Source organism: Cyprinodon tularosa, unplaced genomic scaffold (assembly GCF_016077235.1).
Source record: "Cyprinodon tularosa strain WSP-4 unplaced genomic scaffold, ASM1607723v1 ctg766, whole genome shotgun sequence".
Taxonomy (NCBI): Eukaryota; Metazoa; Chordata; class Actinopteri; order Cyprinodontiformes; family Cyprinodontidae; genus Cyprinodon; species Cyprinodon tularosa.
Window position 1 is genome coordinate 103407 of NW_024039525.1, and position 19372 is coordinate 122778.

The 19372-nt window shown below is 38.3% G+C and overlaps 1 protein-coding gene across 8 annotated transcripts in view; it reads right to left on the reverse strand.

The window, feature by feature from the left end:
• Positions 1-763: 763 nt before the first annotated feature.
• The window catches only part of fat1a (FAT atypical cadherin 1a), a 99126-nt gene continuing 80517 nt past the window's right edge, over positions 764-19372 (reverse strand). For 3 of the 8 annotated variants that reach the window (XM_038270544.1, XM_038270546.1, XM_038270543.1), the window contains 13 exons: positions 19052-19195; positions 16880-17077; positions 15677-16270; positions 15187-15409; positions 14969-15100; positions 13748-13905; positions 12537-13005; positions 12125-12278; positions 9863-9973; positions 9131-9774; positions 7737-7874; positions 5327-5362; positions 764-4066 (listed from right to left, as the gene is read on the reverse strand). In XM_038270544.1, coding sequence (XP_038126472.1) covers positions 3393-4066; positions 5327-5362; positions 7737-7874; positions 9131-9774; positions 9863-9973; positions 12125-12278; positions 12537-13005; positions 13748-13905; positions 14969-15100; positions 15187-15409; positions 15677-16270; positions 16880-17077; positions 19052-19195 — 3675 coding nt within the window. In that variant the 3' untranslated portion in view covers positions 764-3392. Of the gene's footprint in view, positions 4067-5326; positions 5363-5955; positions 6016-7451; positions 7519-7736; positions 7875-9130; positions 9775-9862; positions 9974-12124; positions 12279-12536; positions 13006-13747; positions 13906-14968; positions 15101-15186; positions 15410-15676; positions 16271-16879; positions 17078-19051; positions 19196-19372 lie in introns of all 8 variants that reach the window. The other 5 variants (XM_038270547.1, XM_038270545.1, XR_005279427.1 and 2 more) reach the window with 4 other exon arrangements.

Here is a 19372-nt window from a genome sequence, read left to right on the forward strand (position 1 = left end):
CTGGAGTGCTCCCAAGTAAAGAGGCACACATAGAATATACCATAACTAAGAGTCCTGTAATATGAGTAATCCCTTTGGCCAGAACAACAGCTGTTGTGCTCATATTCTTAAATAACGTATTTAGGAGTGGTATAAACCAGAATTAAAGTTGCTTTTCATAAGAGACAACAGCCTGATGGGACATGTTAAGTAGTTCTGGGATGCAGTTTCTGATCGGTTTCATCTGCAAGTGAGTTGGTCATTTCCTTCTTTCTTAAATGCTTTTAGTCTCTAAATGAAGCCACAAGGCCTTTATTAAAATTCATGAGAGACCAGTTCAAGCTTTAATCCATTTAAATATTTAATTTTTTTTTGAAAATTTAATTATTTTTACTTGAATGTCTAATATTTAAGTGTAAATTGTATGAATTAAATAAATAGAATTTCATTATTATCATGAATCTCTTTGCTTCCTCAATTCTAATTTTTTTTTTAAACTAAGAATTCACCTTTCTGAGCTGAGCTTTGTTGTTTATATGATTTAAAGTAGTCTTCACATCTGCTATCAGTAATCTATAGGTGGTAACACCTAACAAACCTAAGATCAAAAATCCTAAACTATCACTTTACAATAATGCCAGTAACTTTTATACAATATATACATATACACAAATATAAATATGCACAAAAATACCCGCAGCAACCTTGTAATGACTGAAATGCTTCACAAATATGTCAATGCCAGTCATAAAAAAGTACAAACATAAAAGCTCAGAGGAGCATATTTGCTTTTTTTAGGAATAATTTATTGCCAGTAGGAAAGCGTGAACTTATGGCAGTACTCAATAAAACCAATAACAAGACCATAGCACTGCTCAGAGACACACAGACACATGAAAAACTCCCCCAGTGCCCATGAATAACTTTGTACTATAAATATATCGGGTCCCATTATCTCGGTGGAAAAATAAAGACGTTTCAGAATCAACATTACAAACAGAACAAAAAAATAAAATAAAAAATAAAACAAGAATATGCAGTCATTTATTAAAGACCCATTTTGCAAAGAGCATTACGAGACATTAAACTTTTACGAGTACACTGTGATCAGAAAAGTCACGCTTCTCTATTTTCTTTTTTTTTTTTTACATTTTCTTTTTTATTAGTGAATGTACGCACAGAATGGCTGATTTCACACAGTTTATACCTTTTTTTCATTGAAAATAAACTGAAAGTAAAAGCATAGAATATCTACAAAACCTAGTAAACTTTGAAATCAAAACTGTACACTTAAATTTACACTGAAACAAGGACTTGTATAAAAAAAAACATCTCACATGGTTTCGTTTTAGAAAACCAAAAATATTGTCATGATTTTGTATTTCTTTTGCAAGATTCTTTTCTGCTTCAGGTTGATTCTTCAGAAAAGTCACAGAGGACCTATTATGCTTCCTTTTAGGTTCTTTTCCAAGAGCTTTCAAACCTTTAAACCTGTACTTAGTTTGATATACAATTAAGGTTTTATTTAAGTACCGGTAAAAGGATTTTATTACCATTAAATCCTTTTTGTTAATGATCTCCAGTTGAAATGACAACAGTGGCAAAGGTGTAAAATGAAATGAAAAACATCCATGTTAGCAGTGACATTATAGCATGATGAATCTTTCAACCAAGAGCCAAAAACCAAGAATCCATAAATGCCCATGTAAGCTGGTGACAATGTCTCAAACTGCCACCTGCTTTTATGTAACACTAAAACAACACCAGGCAGTAACATTCTGTTAAACAACTACAATTTGTCTCTCAGTATGATCGTATCTTTAGTGCATAGAAAGCTATAATATCACTCTGGTTGAATGTTTCTCAAGACTAGCGTGATTTTTGTCTCAGATGTGAGCCGGTTTCTGATAAACTCAGACTAAACTGTTGTTTACATGAACTGTTTTTAATATTTTTTTTAATATCTAAACCTTGACTGAATATATTTTTGGAACAGAAAACAAAAGCATAACTGGTCATTTTTAAAGTAGTGGTAAAGCGATCTCCAACAGGCAGGATTTGATAAAAGCAGAAGCAAAAGCAACTTTTTACCTCTTGATATCCTTTCCAGCCTTTAAGTTCCCGTCACTAATTCGTACCCTTATTCTGTACCGTGCTTTGTCATTTTGTCCCCACATACCCAGACAACATTTACGTATGGGGCCATATAGGTTGGAAATGAAGAGAAAAACGGGTCCCAGATAGAAGTGACTATAGCTATGTTCACTCAGCAGCCTAAAGAGAGCCAAATCTGATTTTTTTTTTTTGGATACATGCAACCTATATTTGATCTTTTTATGACAGTCTGAACAAGACAGATCAGATTTTTTCCAATGCAACCCAGGCCACTTGACTATGTGGATCTGATCTTTTCAAATGGAAGATTTCAATATGCACTCCACTAAGAATTCGCATATAAGTCGCGTATATTTGGAAATGTGAACGAACACACAAAAGCATTGGATTTCATAAATAAAAATTAAAAAAAATTGAGCATTAAGGCCTGCAGTGGTAACGTAGCCTTAGTTAACAGTTTGCATAATTGTTAAGTAAAAAGTGTGGCCTTAATACCCCTTAATATTGAACATAACTTTCACTTTTAACTGTTTGAGAGCAAGCTAAAATCTATAGCTGTTTGCTGGTACCGGTTTTTCCTAGTTAACTAAAAGGATATTATACAGGGAGCCAATTGTCATACTAGGTCTACTTAGTACCCGTTCAGTTTAATTAACATCCATATAGGCCCAACATACACACATAAGCTGGGTCCTCACAATTCGTACCTGTGATCAAACCACTTTGTACCAACGTATTTATTTGTGTGTCATTAAATTGTTATTTAAGTCAGGTATTGTCATAAATTATGGAAATAAATATAATGTGCAATATAAATTGACTGTCTATTAATTCCAAAATACTTTATATAATGTTCTATTTCCTGTTCTGATTTCGGTTTGGTCCAGATGACATGTGAGAAATATTGTGACCTAAAATCACTGATCAGGGCAAAACAGTTTTAAAGCAGCCTGTTGGTGGTGGATATTATTTACCAGAATCACATGATCACATTTTCTTATAGAGATCAGCAGCTTATAGAAAATGACTAAATCCTCTGTTGTCAAAGAGAGTAGGAACTGTCCACATGGGCGAGGCGGAATAACCCATTGTTCTAGGAAAAGACCAAAAATACAAAATGGTGACGGGGTGAATGACCAGCACCCCGGCCCTTTACAACTCCTCTCAACTGTTTTGCACATTAGCTATGTGTGTGGTGCTCTTTCGTGTGTACACACATACTGTGCATTATTAGTGTAGTGTCAGGGGCTACCAATGAGAGTAGCAGTGGGTTCAGGCACTTTTATTTGGATCCAGTGTCAGACTTCAGTATGCTGTTGGGAGTTTAGCATCGGGATGGTCAGCTGTTCAAACTGGCCTTCCTCGCCGCTTTCGTAGTCGCTTATCATCACTTCAGACTCCTCGCAGCACGCTGACATGTCGGAGCAGGAGGCTGTGGATGTGTACAGAGACATGGAAATGTTGTCCAGAGCTGAGGAGTCAAAGTCCCGACTGCAACCTAAGGTGTACCCCTCTCTATAACCGTTGTTGCCCATGGTGGAAGAAGAGGTGATGGTAGCAGAGGTTGAGGAAGCACACTGGCCCTCAGTTTCGCCTCCATCACTTGGGTAAGAGTGATGCGGCAGGTATTGGTTAAGGCTGTAGAGCTGGGGCAAGGCTGGGCGCTGGTGGATGGAGCTGGAGCTTCCTGAGCCGGGCTTCTCTAAGCTACTGTTCAGGGAACGCAGTGTGTCGCAGCGATAGTTGTATTCCGGCAGAGGTGGTGGTGGGAGGTCATCATTTGCAGGGAAATCCTCTGGTGGAGGAGGGAAATCGCTCTCAATGTCAAAGCCACCGGGATAGTAGTCGGTGTCTATGGCACTCGGATCATTATACTGAGGTGCCGGGGACTCAACAACCTCATAATGTGGAAACTCCTGGATTCCAGGAAGTTGAACACTTGGCATCCAATCAGATGTGTCCCAATGATATCCTGTTGGATAAACACACATATTAGGTCTTTGCAATGGAAAGTAGCTTTGCATCATGTTAATGTTAGAAATCAACATCATGCAAGGTGACAGCTGTGAGGCACAGAAAGGACTGCAATTCTGAAATTTACAGCATTTTCCAGACTTGCTTTAAACACCCTATTTTCTGGGTCAGTGATATGAATATAGAGGTCAGTTCAACAAATATTCAATTTCAATGTTTTATTACAACTTGTTATAGAAAACGACCCTAAGACTCATTATCAGATGATGAGATGAGTCATTTTTGGCTTTTTCAACTTGCTTTTCTTTAGGCTGTTAATTTTCCTCAGGCTTTTTTCAAGAAAATATGAATCGATCTTGAGTGTGACATATTTAGGCATTTGCTGCACACTCATTGATTTCTATAGGAGAGGGACTCAACATAAAAAAAATAACAAATTATATTGTATAATATACTTAATATAATTATATTAAAGTTTACTTAAAGCAGAATGTTGGATGTATTTAAAAAATATTTTACATTTTACATTAGGAAAACATGATTGCAATATTGAGAGATTTCCTCTTCACTGTCGCTACCAGCATGCTTGGTGTGAGGGATTGCTTTTGAGTCAATGAGTCGATGCCATCAACTGGTTTTCCTTAGATAGAAAACTTTGAATCAATTTGACTGTATGATCTGGTTGAACTGTCTTTGTAAAGTGATGTAAGATGACTTGTATTGTGAGTTGTTACTATATAAATAAACTTAATTGATTCCTAAAACTAAATATTACAAAAGTGCAGTAATGCATCCGCAGCACATTAAGGAGACATATTCAACAATCGTTTGATGAAATACATTTAAACCCAAAAGGGATCTTCTAACATCTACATGACGTTTAATGCAAATCTGTTCATCTTGCTGTTTTTTTTTTTAAAGCTTTTAATACAAGACCTAAGATTTAGGAATTTTAAAAGTAAAATCACGTGAGGACAAACACAAACACAAATGGGAACACATCCAGTTAGAGTCTAAGTAAGCAATGATCATCCAACACTATGTCACAGCCTCAAACCATGCAAGGTAGTGGTTTAGAGGGGACAAATCATCTCACATAGATGGGGACAAAATATCAGAATATCACTGCTGGGTTCTGTCATTCCAGATTTACCTTAAGGCATAAACACATTTCTACTATAGATTTCAGAGTTAGTGGTTAGGCTTTTCAGGATCAGCAACAATAACCACCAGACAAACAAAGATGTAAAAAAATCACCTCTTGGGTTCTTGAGATCATGAGCCAAAAAAGACTCTTTATGCAAATAGGATGGAGGAGAAAGAGAAAGACAAAGAAATATTAAACCTTATCAGTCAGCTAGGAATAACATTGAAACAGCAAAGGGGATGTAATGGGAGGAGGCAAAATAATGCATAACATCTTTGCCATTTTCTTACACAGGTGGTGTAGGTAGCCAATTTTCTTTTGCATATGTACAAAATTATAGACAGTCATTTTTGGTATGACATAATGGACATGAATGTCTAAATAATTCTTAGTTTATAACGATTTACCTGAAGGATACTGGATTTAAAATCCATTATCAAACTTCATTTTGTTTAAAAAAAAAAAAAAAAAAACAAGAACAGAAGTTGCAATTAATCTTGATTTTTCTCCAATTCCTGTTTTTAGAAAGTTCATTAATGTTTTAATCAACTTGCCTGGAAAAAAAGATCAATCACTAGAATCCCCAAATTAACATGACGTTCATGTCCATAATGAACAAAATCTAAAAATAAAGACTTCAGCATTAGATGAGAATTGTTTGTGTAAGATAATGACAGAGTCACAACCTGCACCCATAACCAGAGGACAACAATATCAGTGGACAAAAGCTGGAAGAGTACCTTCTCCTTCCACCGTGTCAACAGCAGAATTGACAAAGTGGATTACTGTCACAGTGGAGGCTTGTGAGAGGGAAGAGTTGAGGACAGAGACCCAATATTAGTAAAATTGAAAGCTTCGATCATTAAAAAAACAAACAGAAAGAAGCAAGCAATGACAGATGAAATGTGGGTGAAGTGATGGCAGCACAGGCAATAGGTCCCACACACATTGCTGTCCTTGTTTCTGTTCACACTTTTTTAGTTCTTTTAAGCACTGACACTGAGTCTGGAGGGGTTTATGGCTGGGAATGAGACAATGTCAGAGGCCAACACTATGGAGTGTGTTTGGAGCGAGGGGGATGGGGAAGGTAAGGTTCTGTTGGTGCAAGATAACACACAACTACATAAAGAGAGCCAGAGGGTACAACCGACAGTACAGATGGAAGAATCAGGGAAATTTCCCAGAGAAACAAAAACAGAAGATCGTGTGTTCAGAAAGCAGATTTATGTCATGTGTTTCTGCAAAATGTAGAAATATTTAGAATTTCTAAAGGATTGGATGAATGTTGTGGTAATGGAATGACCAAAATCCTATAGAGGTGCATCTCAGCAAATCACAATGAACAAGGAAAAATTTAGTTATTTAAAAAAAAATCTATTTCAAAAAGTGAAAAGGTGTGTTCTATAATCTTCCTAAACAGAGAAAATGTTTTTCGATATTATATTTACTGGCTGTACCGACTCTAGCTGGCCGCAGTCAACTTCTTTTAAATTCTCTCCAAGCTTTTATATTTTATATTTGATTCCCAGTCCTTTCAGCTCTATCTTTATGCCTGTTTAAGACCAATTCCTTTCATTCATATTCTTGCCAGCTTTTGTAGGGAAAGATTTCTGTGGCTTTTTTTACTTTCTACTGAAAAACTGTCTAATATGGATTTTTACCCATGATTGTGTAGGGTAGAAATTTGGATGCAATGGCTCTGTAAAAAAACATTTTATAAAAAGGTCTGGAGTTATATTCAAATAATTGAAAAAAACAGTTTTTTTTAATTTTTCATTAGTGCTAAACTATAAAAAACCATGGCATCTGATACATCTTTATGTTTTACAATTTGCATTGTATTATTTAAAAATCTCTTTTGATCAGATATGATTTACTGAGATGTACATGATATAAAACAAGAAGATGAAACAAAAAAAGACACAAAATGATGTATACCCTCTTAAGACACTCTGATGATAAATATCCATGTATATCTAGTTTGGGTATAAAAAAAACAGAAAAAAAGAAAGTAATAAATAATAAGAAGAAGTGGTTAATGGATTTAAAACACCTTTCCAACTTTTTTTTTTTGAAGGTAAGCTTAAATAATCTGATAAAGAATGAATAAAGAGCCAATTCCCAAGTACTGGAGTCCTTTGAAAATGATAATTATAGTAATGATAATCCCAGGAGAATACACAACACAGGGGGTTGTGATTGCTTCCATCTGTACCGACAGTGACTGAGGACTTACAGGCCGGACCCCACCCCTGCTTAAAACCTTGTTCTTGATCTGTGGACTGATTTGATCCATATGGGAGCTGAAGCCCCGCAGCGGGAAGAAACAGAAAGAAGACATGTGACCCCCACAGCCAAAACAGGGTCATCTATTCATGCAAAACTTCATTGTGTTAGCTCTAAATCTATGAGGCGGCACAAAAAAGATAAAAACTCATTACAAAATGCACATATGTTAAAAAAGCAGCATTTCTGAGAGTGTGATATCAAGGTAGAGAGTCCTGAAAGGATGGCAGCGTACCGTTGTCGTCACACGACTCTGACTGGAAGGAGCTGAGGGAGTGGACCTCGGACATGCTGCCTCTGGTGTTGTAAAGCTGACAGGCGCTCTCCTCCACAGGCTTCTTGGTCAGACAATGATCTAGGTCTACCACTTTAGCTGTAAAAGTAAAGATGTGAGACAATTAAGCACTGTGAGATGGGAATAAACCTTTAATCTTACATCCAAACCAAATAAAATCCCTTAGACGTCTTCACACAGGGCTGATTTCCCAATTGCATAAATGTAGACTTAGAGATTTTTAGATTTATACAATTAATTTTTGTTGTATACAGCTTACGACAATGTAATGAGATTGCAATTGAAATAAAACACTACTATATAAAATTCAGTAATGATAAGAATCTAAAAGTGCAGGGGGAAAACAGTTTAAGTGTGCAGATGAATGTTCAATTATGTGTATAGTGCAAAAAATAATGGAGCACAAGAGGCAATCATTTGAAAAGTTCAGTGTTGGCAGTGCAAAATAATAATGGTGCAAAAAGTTGCATACCTAAAAAAAATCATAATCATAAAGTAATAAAATCATAGTCAAGTGAGGAATTGTAATATATGGAATGAATATCATTTTCAGCAAATTTAAATTATATAGAAGCAACATTTGTGAAAGCTTATTTGTCTAAATATTATTGGAAAAAAAACTGGTGGTGTGTTTAATTTCATCTTGTCTGCTCAGAAGGACATCTAGTGCGCTCGAATCGCAAATCAGGTAAATCCAACGTGTTTTTTTTGGCGGATATCCCAGTGTGTGTGGTTAATCCAAAGTCCAGATTAGACATGTAGCCAAGCAGAAAGTGTTTAAAAAAGATTCAACAACCCATCAATGTAGGACAATGTAGGAAGTGGAGCCCCTGCTAGCAATGCCTTCTCTAACTAATGTTTTCTGTATCAAAACTAGCACACAAAGCTCCTCCATTGCGTCTTTCTCACTGGCCATATTTGTTTACTCTGAGCTCAAGCTCAAACTTGACAGGTTTTATCAGATTTCCCATCTTAGATTTGAATTTTTTTTAATTAAATCCTTTCCAATGTGTTGTGTTATGCAAGCAGTATGTACACAACTTTTTTTTTTCACTAACTCGCATTTTTAAACATTACAAGTAAAATAATACTATAACCTTTAGCAACATTTGACTAGATAAGCAGGAAACCTAAGCGAGAAATCTTCAATGGATCAACATCGACACGAAAACTGGATCGAATCACTTTAAAGCGATTGTGCAAAGTGAATCTGTCTCTCTGTATATTTTCAAATCAAAGGTGAAATAATTAAGAAACTTAGTACTAACATAATGTTCGTTATTAGAGCATACAAACAGGAATGAAAAACAGCTATCAAATGGAACAGAACTTACTGTCATAATCATAGTCCCAGTTGGGCTTCTGTATGGAGTCACTATCTGAGACAGAGTTGGATGGAGGAGGAGGGGGGAGATTGGGCGCCACGCTGCAGACAGCTACAGTTTTACGGTGTCCATGGACAGAATCTGGGTTGAATGTTGTGAATTCAGGGTGCTCAGGAATGGTGGAGCCTTCAAACGAGTTTCTGTCTAAGTTGTTCCGTGAATCACTGGGAATGCTGGGAGTGTAGGAGATGGGACGCACAGGCACCTGAGGAGGGATGTCAGAGTAGATGTTCTTGTTGAGTTTGGAGTCAAAGTAAGGCCTGTGGAGGAAGGAGTGAGGCACGCTGGAACCGCCGGGGTGTTTGTCCTCGTTGCCTGTCCTTGACTTTTTACGACAGGCTCTCTTACGGATGATGACAAAGAGAAGGACCAATATGAAGATACTGGACACGAAGACAACAATGCCGATCACCTCCTCTAGGCCGATGTTCCAGGAGGTGGAAACAAACTGATTCGGGACCTCAATTGGGAGTTCACACATCTGTCCAAGGAAACCCTGCGAGCAGTTACACTTAAAGGAGCCATATGTGTTTTGGCACTGGCCTCCATTGGCACAGGGGCTATTGATGCACTCATCAACGTCATTCAAGCACCTGGGACAAAACAGTGGCATTCAGGGATGTTAACAAGCCAAAACATCACATTTATTCAGATGGAGAATTTCAATCGATTGTAACATACCTGTTTCCCTGAAATCCAGCTTCACACTCACACACTGGACCATCCAGGCTGTCAATGCACTTCCCACTGTTTTTGCAGGGGTTGTCTCTGCAGTACGGCCCTAATTGGCACCTGAATTTCATAAAACATATCAAATGTGATAGGTATGGATTTTTAACACGTAATATCCTAACATTACAACCAAAACTTTGAATGTATTTTATTTTGATTTGATTATGAACCACCTTAATAGTACATAATTGTTTCCTCTGTTTTATCTAATCTTGGCATAAACATTGATTTTTTTTTTAAGATCTCAGAGGAGAGTTATAGACTGTGGGTGACTAAACAACATCAAATAAAAGGTCAGGAGTAAAGTTTGATGAAGTTTTAAGCAGGTTTAGTTAGATAACACTAGAATCTGAAGGTTTGCACTGGGCTTTATTTAATATATAATCTAACAAGATGGGCCACAAGATCATTCATCAAAAAGGCAGCCAGGACACGCATCATTACACTGGAGGAGATCCCAATTTTAGGTTGGGGAATCTCCTAACAGGAAACATATGTCATGCCCAATGCAAGTCTAGCTTTTGTCTAATAGATGCTCTTCAAACTCTTCAGTAAAGCACAGTGTTGGCAGCATTGCGGGGCTGGAAGCTTGTCTTTAGCAAGGAGAGGTGAGCTGGTTAGAATTGATGTGAATATGGTTAATCCTATAGCAACTCAGAACTGAGTTGAGAAAACCTTAGCAGAAAGCTTCACCATATAGAAGTAAATCCAGGCTTAAATAACAAGAGTTAAGAAGAATTCAGATTCAATCTGACTTAGCATGAACAAATCTTAAATTAAAAAAAAGAATGACATCTAGATGTGAAAAACTAGGGGAGAGATGCTCCATCCAAACTTTTAACTTCAAAAGGAAAGGTTGTTTTGTAACATAATTAAAATAAGTAAAAAATATATAAACACCACATTTTCTGGATATCATTCGCAAAACAACTTGCATAATGTGTGCTTGTCCTTATTTCTTATAATGAAGCCCTTTTTTGTATTGGTTTACTGCAGGGGTCGGCAACCCGCGGCTTCAGAGCCGCATGCAGCTGTTTAGCATAAACCACCCCACCCCCCCACGGCTCTCTGGAGCTTTTTAAATACATTTATGAAAACTTATTTGTTTGTTTATTTTAATATGGTGTGCAGGAGTTCAAACAAACATGCATTATGTTGTAATGTAATAAATAGATTTAAACAATAAATGTAAACATTTCTTTCATTTATTGAAAGAAATGTTTACAAATGTTTACATTACCAATGCACGATTGCCTGTATTTTGCTTTGCAATGAGAGGTTGTCAAAAAACAAAAAGAGGAATTTGGAAAGGCATTTCCAGGAAAGGCATGCTAAATATGCATCCGACCACCAAGTTGGGAGTAACAGCAAAGCGCGACTGCAGAACTTCTGGATAAATTGGAGGAAAACAAAGATAGATTTAAGAAGTGGATTGCATCTCCAAACTCCACTACTGCTGCTGCTAAGTTGGTTACGAGCATGGAAAACAATTCACAGATCGAACAGGTAGCGCTCTGATTCAGGGATGTGAACTTTCTTCCATTTTTTCCCTAAATCCTCAAGATTTAAAATAACACCAAGGCACGCTGGTGACGGTGGATGCAAGATTTCTGGGTTAGAGAGTACTGCTCTGATGGTTGTCAGTTCCTGCTTGGTTCCTCATGACTCCCAACAGAAACACGTCCACCTTTGAAAGATTCCTTTATCGTGTTTTTTATAATTTCATCGACGCAACAAACCCTACAACGTGTGGTGAATTCCACGCGGTGAGAGCGTTCACTGCTTCTCCCTCACTTCATGCTACTATGTGACATTTGCTCCAGAATAAACATTTAACTGTGAATGTTTATTATATATCGAAGCCCATGTAGTCCTTTTTTATAGCGGGCTAATAAACTTAGAACCTGTGTTGTGTTGCATACGAGCCTTATAGAAGACTTTTATATTTTTGCAGCTCCAGACAGATTTGTTTTTGTTTTTTTTGGTCCAAAATGGCTCTTTGAACAGTTTGGGTTGCCGACGTGCAATTTATAGTAATACACTGATATATGTGCTTATCATGTAAAAAAGAGTTGAAGGGAATTAAATAATTCCCAAAAGACTGTTAGTCATAATCAACCTGAATATGAATGCTCTGGAGATCTATCGGCTTTACTTATAAAGGAAAAACATGTTTCTGTAAAGAAGGTCTAGTAGCAAGCTGTGTAATACCTCTGTCCTGAGTACTGCCCTCTGCACTGGCAGTAGAAGTCATCCGCACGAGGTACGCAGGTGCCGCCATACAGGCAGGGGTTCGAGGCACAAGGACTTATTGCGATCTCACAGTGTGTGCCCATCAAAGAAGCAGGACACTTGCAGAAGTAGCCTGAGGAGTTTACCAAAAAGAAGACTGTTAAGGAAGCGGTCCTAAGCAAAACTTATCTTAAAATTCTAAAAAGAATGTAGCTGTTTTTTTTTTATTATGCAGGTGTTTCATTAAAAATTAAACACATTTTAGAGATTTTCTACAAAATCATTTAATGATGAGACAGCCTTCATTTGTCTCTTCTGTTTATAATTTATGATTATACAGTAAATAAAATAAAATTGGTGCTTTTGATTAAAAAAGCAAGGGAATAGTTACCTCCATTGGGCAAAGAGACACAGCTCCCTCCATTGGTGCAGGGATTGCTGGAACAACTCTCAGCAGGAGCAAGTGCACAGCCCGGGGCCACGTCAACGATGTCCTCCAGTACTGCGTTGCCCCGCCGAGCTCTGGTGTTGAGAGGCATTTCTTGACCATTCAAACGGATGGCCTCCATGCAGCCGCGCAGCCCGTTGGTGACAGGCAGGCTTCGGCCAAGACGTGGGGAGGGGTGCTGGCGGAGGTGTCCACCGAAGTAAATGTTGTTATCGAGGTTAAGAGTGCGCAGAGTGCCTGGAGCTGCGCCGGAGGCGGCGTGCACTTGGTCCAGCACCAGTTTGGCGTAATTACCATCCACCTCCAGGGAAACAGAGTGCCACTCCCCGTCGTTAACTTGAGCACTTTGGACTGAGACCAGGCCTGGACCGCTACCGCAGTCAAATTTGTATTGCAGGCGGCCATTTAAGATCTATTTCAAAGATAAAAAACAGACAGTTGGAATGTAAAAAGGCTAAATGTGCAGAATACATCAAAACTAGCCAATCATGTAACTTGGCCTTAACTTTGACATAGAATATAGCTTATTACATTTACACAATACTAATATACTTGATTTTATATTTAAGCATCTAAAATTTTAAAAAATATGTATTAAATAATTCATCGCCTCTTCGCCTGGCCTGCAGACTAATCTTGTGGACAGACTGAAAAGGGAAGTGTGAAAAGTGTGAAAGAGGCTTTATTCTTCTCTATGGGCTCGTTGTGCAAACCAGAAATGCCCACAAAAGTGCATTCTCCACAAATAACTGTTTTTGTCCTTCTCCTCTCATGTCATACTATTTCTATTCTCTACTTCACCAAAAGGGTACATACAACAATCAGGGATTCATCTGCAGGCATTTGTTAAGTTTTGCTCACTGTGTACCTTTTCACCTTTAGTGTAAGAGACTTGGAGACGAGGGCAAGTGAACTGCGGCAAATTGCTTACGTCGCTAATGCTAAATCCACAGGAATATTTTTATTTTTTTCTTCCTTTAAACGGTCTTTCAAGCTTTTCAGCTAAAATATAAATAGCTGACTCGGTTCAGAAAAGGGCATTATCTGTTTTATATTATTCCCCTCTTTAGATATGTGATGATGGGCAGTTAAGACGGCACACATTATTAGTCTGAAGATGATAATGAGATACAGCAAAATGAGTCACAACACACCTCCAGGATGCTGTAGTCTGTCCCTTTGGCATACATCACAGTGGCATGGCTAGAGAAGGTCCTGAGCCTCAGAGACAGCTTCATCAGCTCTTTGTTATCATTCTCCATCAGACGGTACTTCACAAAACCATTTCCACTGAATGTCAGTGAGTGGCCATCTGTAAAAAGATAAAAGACATTCAATTAGAACAGCAAGATCAGCAGAGGTGCTGATATAAAACACTGGGTTTAGAAATCAAGATGTTCATTTTCACAGCAATTTTTTGTTTTTGTTTTTTTGTTTGTTTTTTTTACATAATAATGATTCAGAATCTTAATTCAAAACAAAATGTGATACAGTGCAGTCTAATAGCCCTTTATTTCACTTATGTTAGCAACACCCATAACAATTTTCTACTTTAGCATTGTTAGCATCTAGCACTTAGCAAGTCACAATATTCTCACAGTGCTTAATAATCATTTGTGCATTGTCTATAACCATAAAGGTTTTTCCACAGTTCCCAAAAGGCATTGAGATATTCTTAATAGACGTAGGAAGGAATCAGCAAGGCGTTTATATGGATTTTTCCTACTCTAACTGTTCCAGTATTAGTACTACAATCTCATGGGGACAATAACAGGCTTGAGTGTAAAAGCCATTCCTGAAGGAAGTGGGAGCAATCTTTCATATTGTTTAGGCTTCAAGTAGCAGTAGGTCATCCAGGCTGCGAGAGATTAAAGAAAGGGCTAAATCACATAAAAGCAAACATTTTTTTTTGTTTTAACCTCAGTTTGTCATTAAAAATGAGTCTTTTGGAAATCTCAGAAATAGGGGAAGCTTTACATTATCTAAGGAATGCACACAGAGACTGTTATAGCTGTGTTAACCACGCTAACCATTTAAAGACATTTAAGGATGCCATATCCATAATCCTTTTGTTTATATTTGAATAAACAAGACCAGGTTTTAATGCCATTACCAAGAAAATGTCATGCCATCACGTCTACTCTATATATACTCAGTAATGACTGCTCAAAAGAAACATTTCATTATTGTTCTTGTATCTTAGAGATAAGATGGACAATATAGACAGCATGTTGGAATAATCTAAAATAATATATACTAAAAATAAAGCCAAACATTTAACCCACATTTGTGACACAATCATTTTAAATTTGAATAAAAAAATCAAAGATAGTAAGAGGTGTGATGAGGGATAATAAAAAGAGAAGCATTCTTACCGGAGCATTTGCCCTTCCTGCCCTCAGGACACACACAGCTATAAACAGTATCTCTTGGGTCAGCCACACAGTCCATCCCTTCTGGACAGGGGTTGTTTTCACACAGGTTGTTCAACACAGGACATCTGCCACCTGAATGTCATAACAATTGTCACAGTTAGAAACAGGAACTTAAACAGAAAAAAAACCCTTCATATACTCTAGTGTGATTAAATTACCGTCACACTGGCAGGAGGCCGTCCTCACATGCCGTGGGGTGACGAAGCTGAGGCGGGCAGTGCTGTGGGTTGACATGCTGGTTTTGTCCAGGGAGACAACCTCATCACAGAAGTGTAGCGGGCAATCAAGCCCAGAACACAGCTTCTGAACCACACGCACAATGCGGACACCAATCATGTCCTCGATCACAGCCGCAGAAGAGTTCAGTTTGCGGAAGACGACCTGGGGAATAATCAACAGGAGAAGACTCAGACAGAATGATAAGTACCACTTAAGAGTTTCTTTATCTGTAGATTAGCAGGCCTTGAAGACAGAACTGCAATGACTGACAAGGGTACAAATTTAGAATAGATATAGGAAAAAATAGGTTTTATTTGCTTTTAAGTTACCTGAAAACATCCATTCTTTAAATTTAGACCAATGACTTTTACATTATGTAAACAAAACACATCTGATAGGTAAAACAATGAAATTCCTCAAGGAACTTACCTCCTGGGATTGATACGGGCTGCCAGATCTATCCAAGGTCAACAGGACATCCAGATCTCCTTGCTCAGGCTGAAGGCTCACTAACTGAACCTCACTTCGCCTGACCCCGGCGATGTTTCTGAGCGCTCGCTGGAAGTTACGCCAGTAGTCCCCAATAAACTCTTCTGGGGCAATGTTTGCAAAGCGCACCGCTATGGAGTTGTCCAGGGCCTGACGGGATGCCTGACGAATGTGCACATTGACGTCCGCGGGAGTCGTAAAGCGTCCATCAGTCACTGTCACATTCAGAGGATAGTGGCCCACATCCAGAGGCCGCAGGGCGATAATTTTGCCATCTGAGGATGACACTGAAAACAATGCTGCACTCTTATCCACAGATGGCGAAGCTGAAGGAGCGAGGCTGTAGGTGAGGGTGTCGTAGATGTCCTGGTCAGTGGCATGAATCTTTCCTAAGACACCCCCGGGGTATTCCTCACCGGCAACAGAGACAAAAATGTCCAGTGGAAGTACAGCTGGGGGATAAATGCTCTCTTCAATGATGCGCACACTGATGAAGGCAGTGGAGGAGAGCTGAGGCTTGCCACTGTCTGACACCTGCACAAGAAAAAAAAGACTATGAAGCTTTTCCGTTTTTCCAACACCAGAGGGCAATCTAACTCTTCTACTCCTCACCCATTCACTCAGTTAACAACATCCACATATCGCAAATGCTCCAGAGACAGATCCAACAAAACATTAACGAGATCAAACATTTTAACAACCACACTTTCACAGATTTTGGTATTTGGTTTAGCGTGAAAAAAATAAAAAAACAACTATAATGACTCAACTTTGAGCTTGAATGTGTGCACAACGACATCACACTTTTCATGTCCCATCTGCCCACACATTCCTCCTCTGTTCCTTCCACTGAGGTAACACGGAATGAGGCCAAATCAAAGCTGCTGTCTTCTTTCTACAGTAGTCTTCTATAAGGTGCACTCAAGACATAATGTCTTCTTATATTCAGCTACTCTTCTTAGGTTTCCTTCAGCGCTACAAGCTCTTAGTAAATACTTCTGGCAAACTTAGGTGATTGAGAAGCTTAAAGAAAAGCATTGGTAGGCAGATGGGAGAATATGTAGATGAACAGTAGTCTGCTGCAGCTCGACAGTTAAATCACTGCAAACTCCCCACCTTTATCACCTTGGCTCTGTGACTCACCTGTGCTTGAAGTAGGTAGTGTTCTTTGGTTTTCCTGCTCAGTACCCCTGTGGTCACAACAGAACCCTGCTGATTGATGTGGAAAGCTCCGCCATGGTTCCCATCCACAATGGTGAAGGTGAAAGGTGGGCCGTTATGTGATGCATCTCGATCACTGACAGCCAGCTGAAGAATACTTGTGCCTTTTGGTTGATTCTCCTGTAAGACAAGATGTGGAAGCTGTAATCAAAAGAAAGGGTTTACTCTGAATCATTGCTTTCTCTATTGCATAAATGTGGTGGTTTTGTGGTTAAACAGGCACTTAAAGAGCATAATCTTTTGAATCTTTATATATATATATAATGCTTTAAACTTAGCCATTTACATTTTTGAAAAGAGTGAACAACTGATTTCTTTTATGAGTTTCTTAGGCCAATGAAGTCTCTATGCTGTAAAATTGGTGAGTGATGGAAGGTTTTCATAAGAGCTTTTATATGTAACCATGTTACCTTTAATGATGAACTTTCTAGTTTATAAAATGGACAAAAGGAGAGGTAATATCTTTTTTTGTTTACACATCTTGTGTTTTTTTTTATTCTATTTAATTGTATTTTATTGTATTCTGCTGAATCCCTTACATTCAACCTCACTATTACATTCATTTGTGTTAAAAAAGTGCTAAAAAACTATTGATCTTCCTGAGGCTGTGTGCAGATATATATATATAGCCTGAGACTTTCCCAGGCTTTGATCTTAGGGAATTACTACTTTGATCAACCCCTAATTGGGCATACTATAGAACCAGTAAAATGGTTTAGGAACGTTCAGGTCTGATGCACTGTACAAGTTTCCATGATTAGTGTGCATTAGTTACATACTGTAAATATATATTTAGAATTTGAAGCCAGTCAGAGGTATTCAAAATCATTTATGTATAAATCTATGTAAAGTTTTACAATAAAACTATGACTAAAGAATGGATACTTTTTTTTTTTCTTTCACATTCACGTCCCATTTCACAAAGTGTAAAATAAGAAGCTCTATTTACCACAGTTGACTTTATGGGATCCATAGGTCAGTTCGGGAGATAGGGATATGAATCACATTCTCTAGGTTTGCTCGTGGATGTGACATGCTTTACGCTCCTGTTTACCTGATCTCTTTGTTGTGTCTATGCTGCTTTCGATGCATTAGCGAGAGAAATTACTGCTTCTAAAGATGCACAAAATACTAGCCACAAGTGTACCTTAAACCGAATCGTAGACTCATGCAATAAAAAAGGGTAATCTGGACATTGATCAATATTTAATATTGGAGAAATTTTTCACAAATGAAGGGAGCTCAGATGTGCCCTGTTAATAAAAAGAGACCCAAAGCTTGCCCTATTCTTGTTAAAGGTAAGGAGCTCCAGTTAAAATAACCTCAGTATCTAAAGCTTAAAAATATATATCTCAGATGACTTAACGCATATTAAGAAATGACACATGAAGCCGCAGAGGCAGAATTTTGTACGTTTCCTCTCATTCCATGTGTGGGAACAACACTGGTGTCATTTCAACATGTCACCAGAGCGGGCAAACATCGATAAAAACTCTACAACTTGTGCCATGCTTCTGCCTTTTTAGTCACAGTCCCGTTCCAGAAACAGTATGACAGTCCTAATGATAGAAATACATGATTTCTAAATGTGCACAAATGGTGAGTTTGTTCATCAGTTATTTTTATTGCATCGACCCCCTCATTTATTACCTCATGTATTGCTCTTCTTTGTCTTCTTAAAAGGGCAGGGAAGAAAACTCTTCTACCAAGCTTTCTCCACTCCATTAATGTACCTTCCTTTAATGCCTCACATCCATCCCCCTTACTCTAATAAGCTATCCCTTCTCATCCATGCACCTAGCAGATTTCATTCTCAGTCACTCCCTTCATCCCTGATCTGCATTTTTGCACTTTAAATTCAACCTCTGTCTTTCAGTACCCCTGATTCTTCCTTCCTCCTACCTTTGTTCTTCCTTCATCCTCCTACTTGCTTCTTGATATTCTCCTTGCAAAGCCTTCCCTTATTTTTCTCTCTTAATCCCTCTCTGTGTCGGCTGCAATCCCTCCTGCAGCCCCATCGTCTCTTTCTCCCTCTTGATCTATCTTTTTCACTCTAATCAGCAATCTACGCTCTCTGCTTCCTCCCCCTCTCACCTGGATGATGAGGCTGTAGTTGGCCTGGGAGAAAAGAGGCGGGTTATCATTGACGTCTGAGATGTCGATGTTGATTATGGCAGTGCTGGACAGAGGAGGCACCCCATTGTCTTCGGCGACCACCTTCAGAGTGTACCCTGAAGTCTGATGGAAACATAGACAAAGAATGCATTGTAAATAAACGCAGCTGCTTTTCGGACTAATAATGTAGGTCACAGAACAACTCTTGCAATTAAGACTAGCATGACTTCTATTGGATTATGCAAAGATTGCAATAACTTCCTCAATGGATTAAAAACAGTCAGCAATGCTGCTCCACTC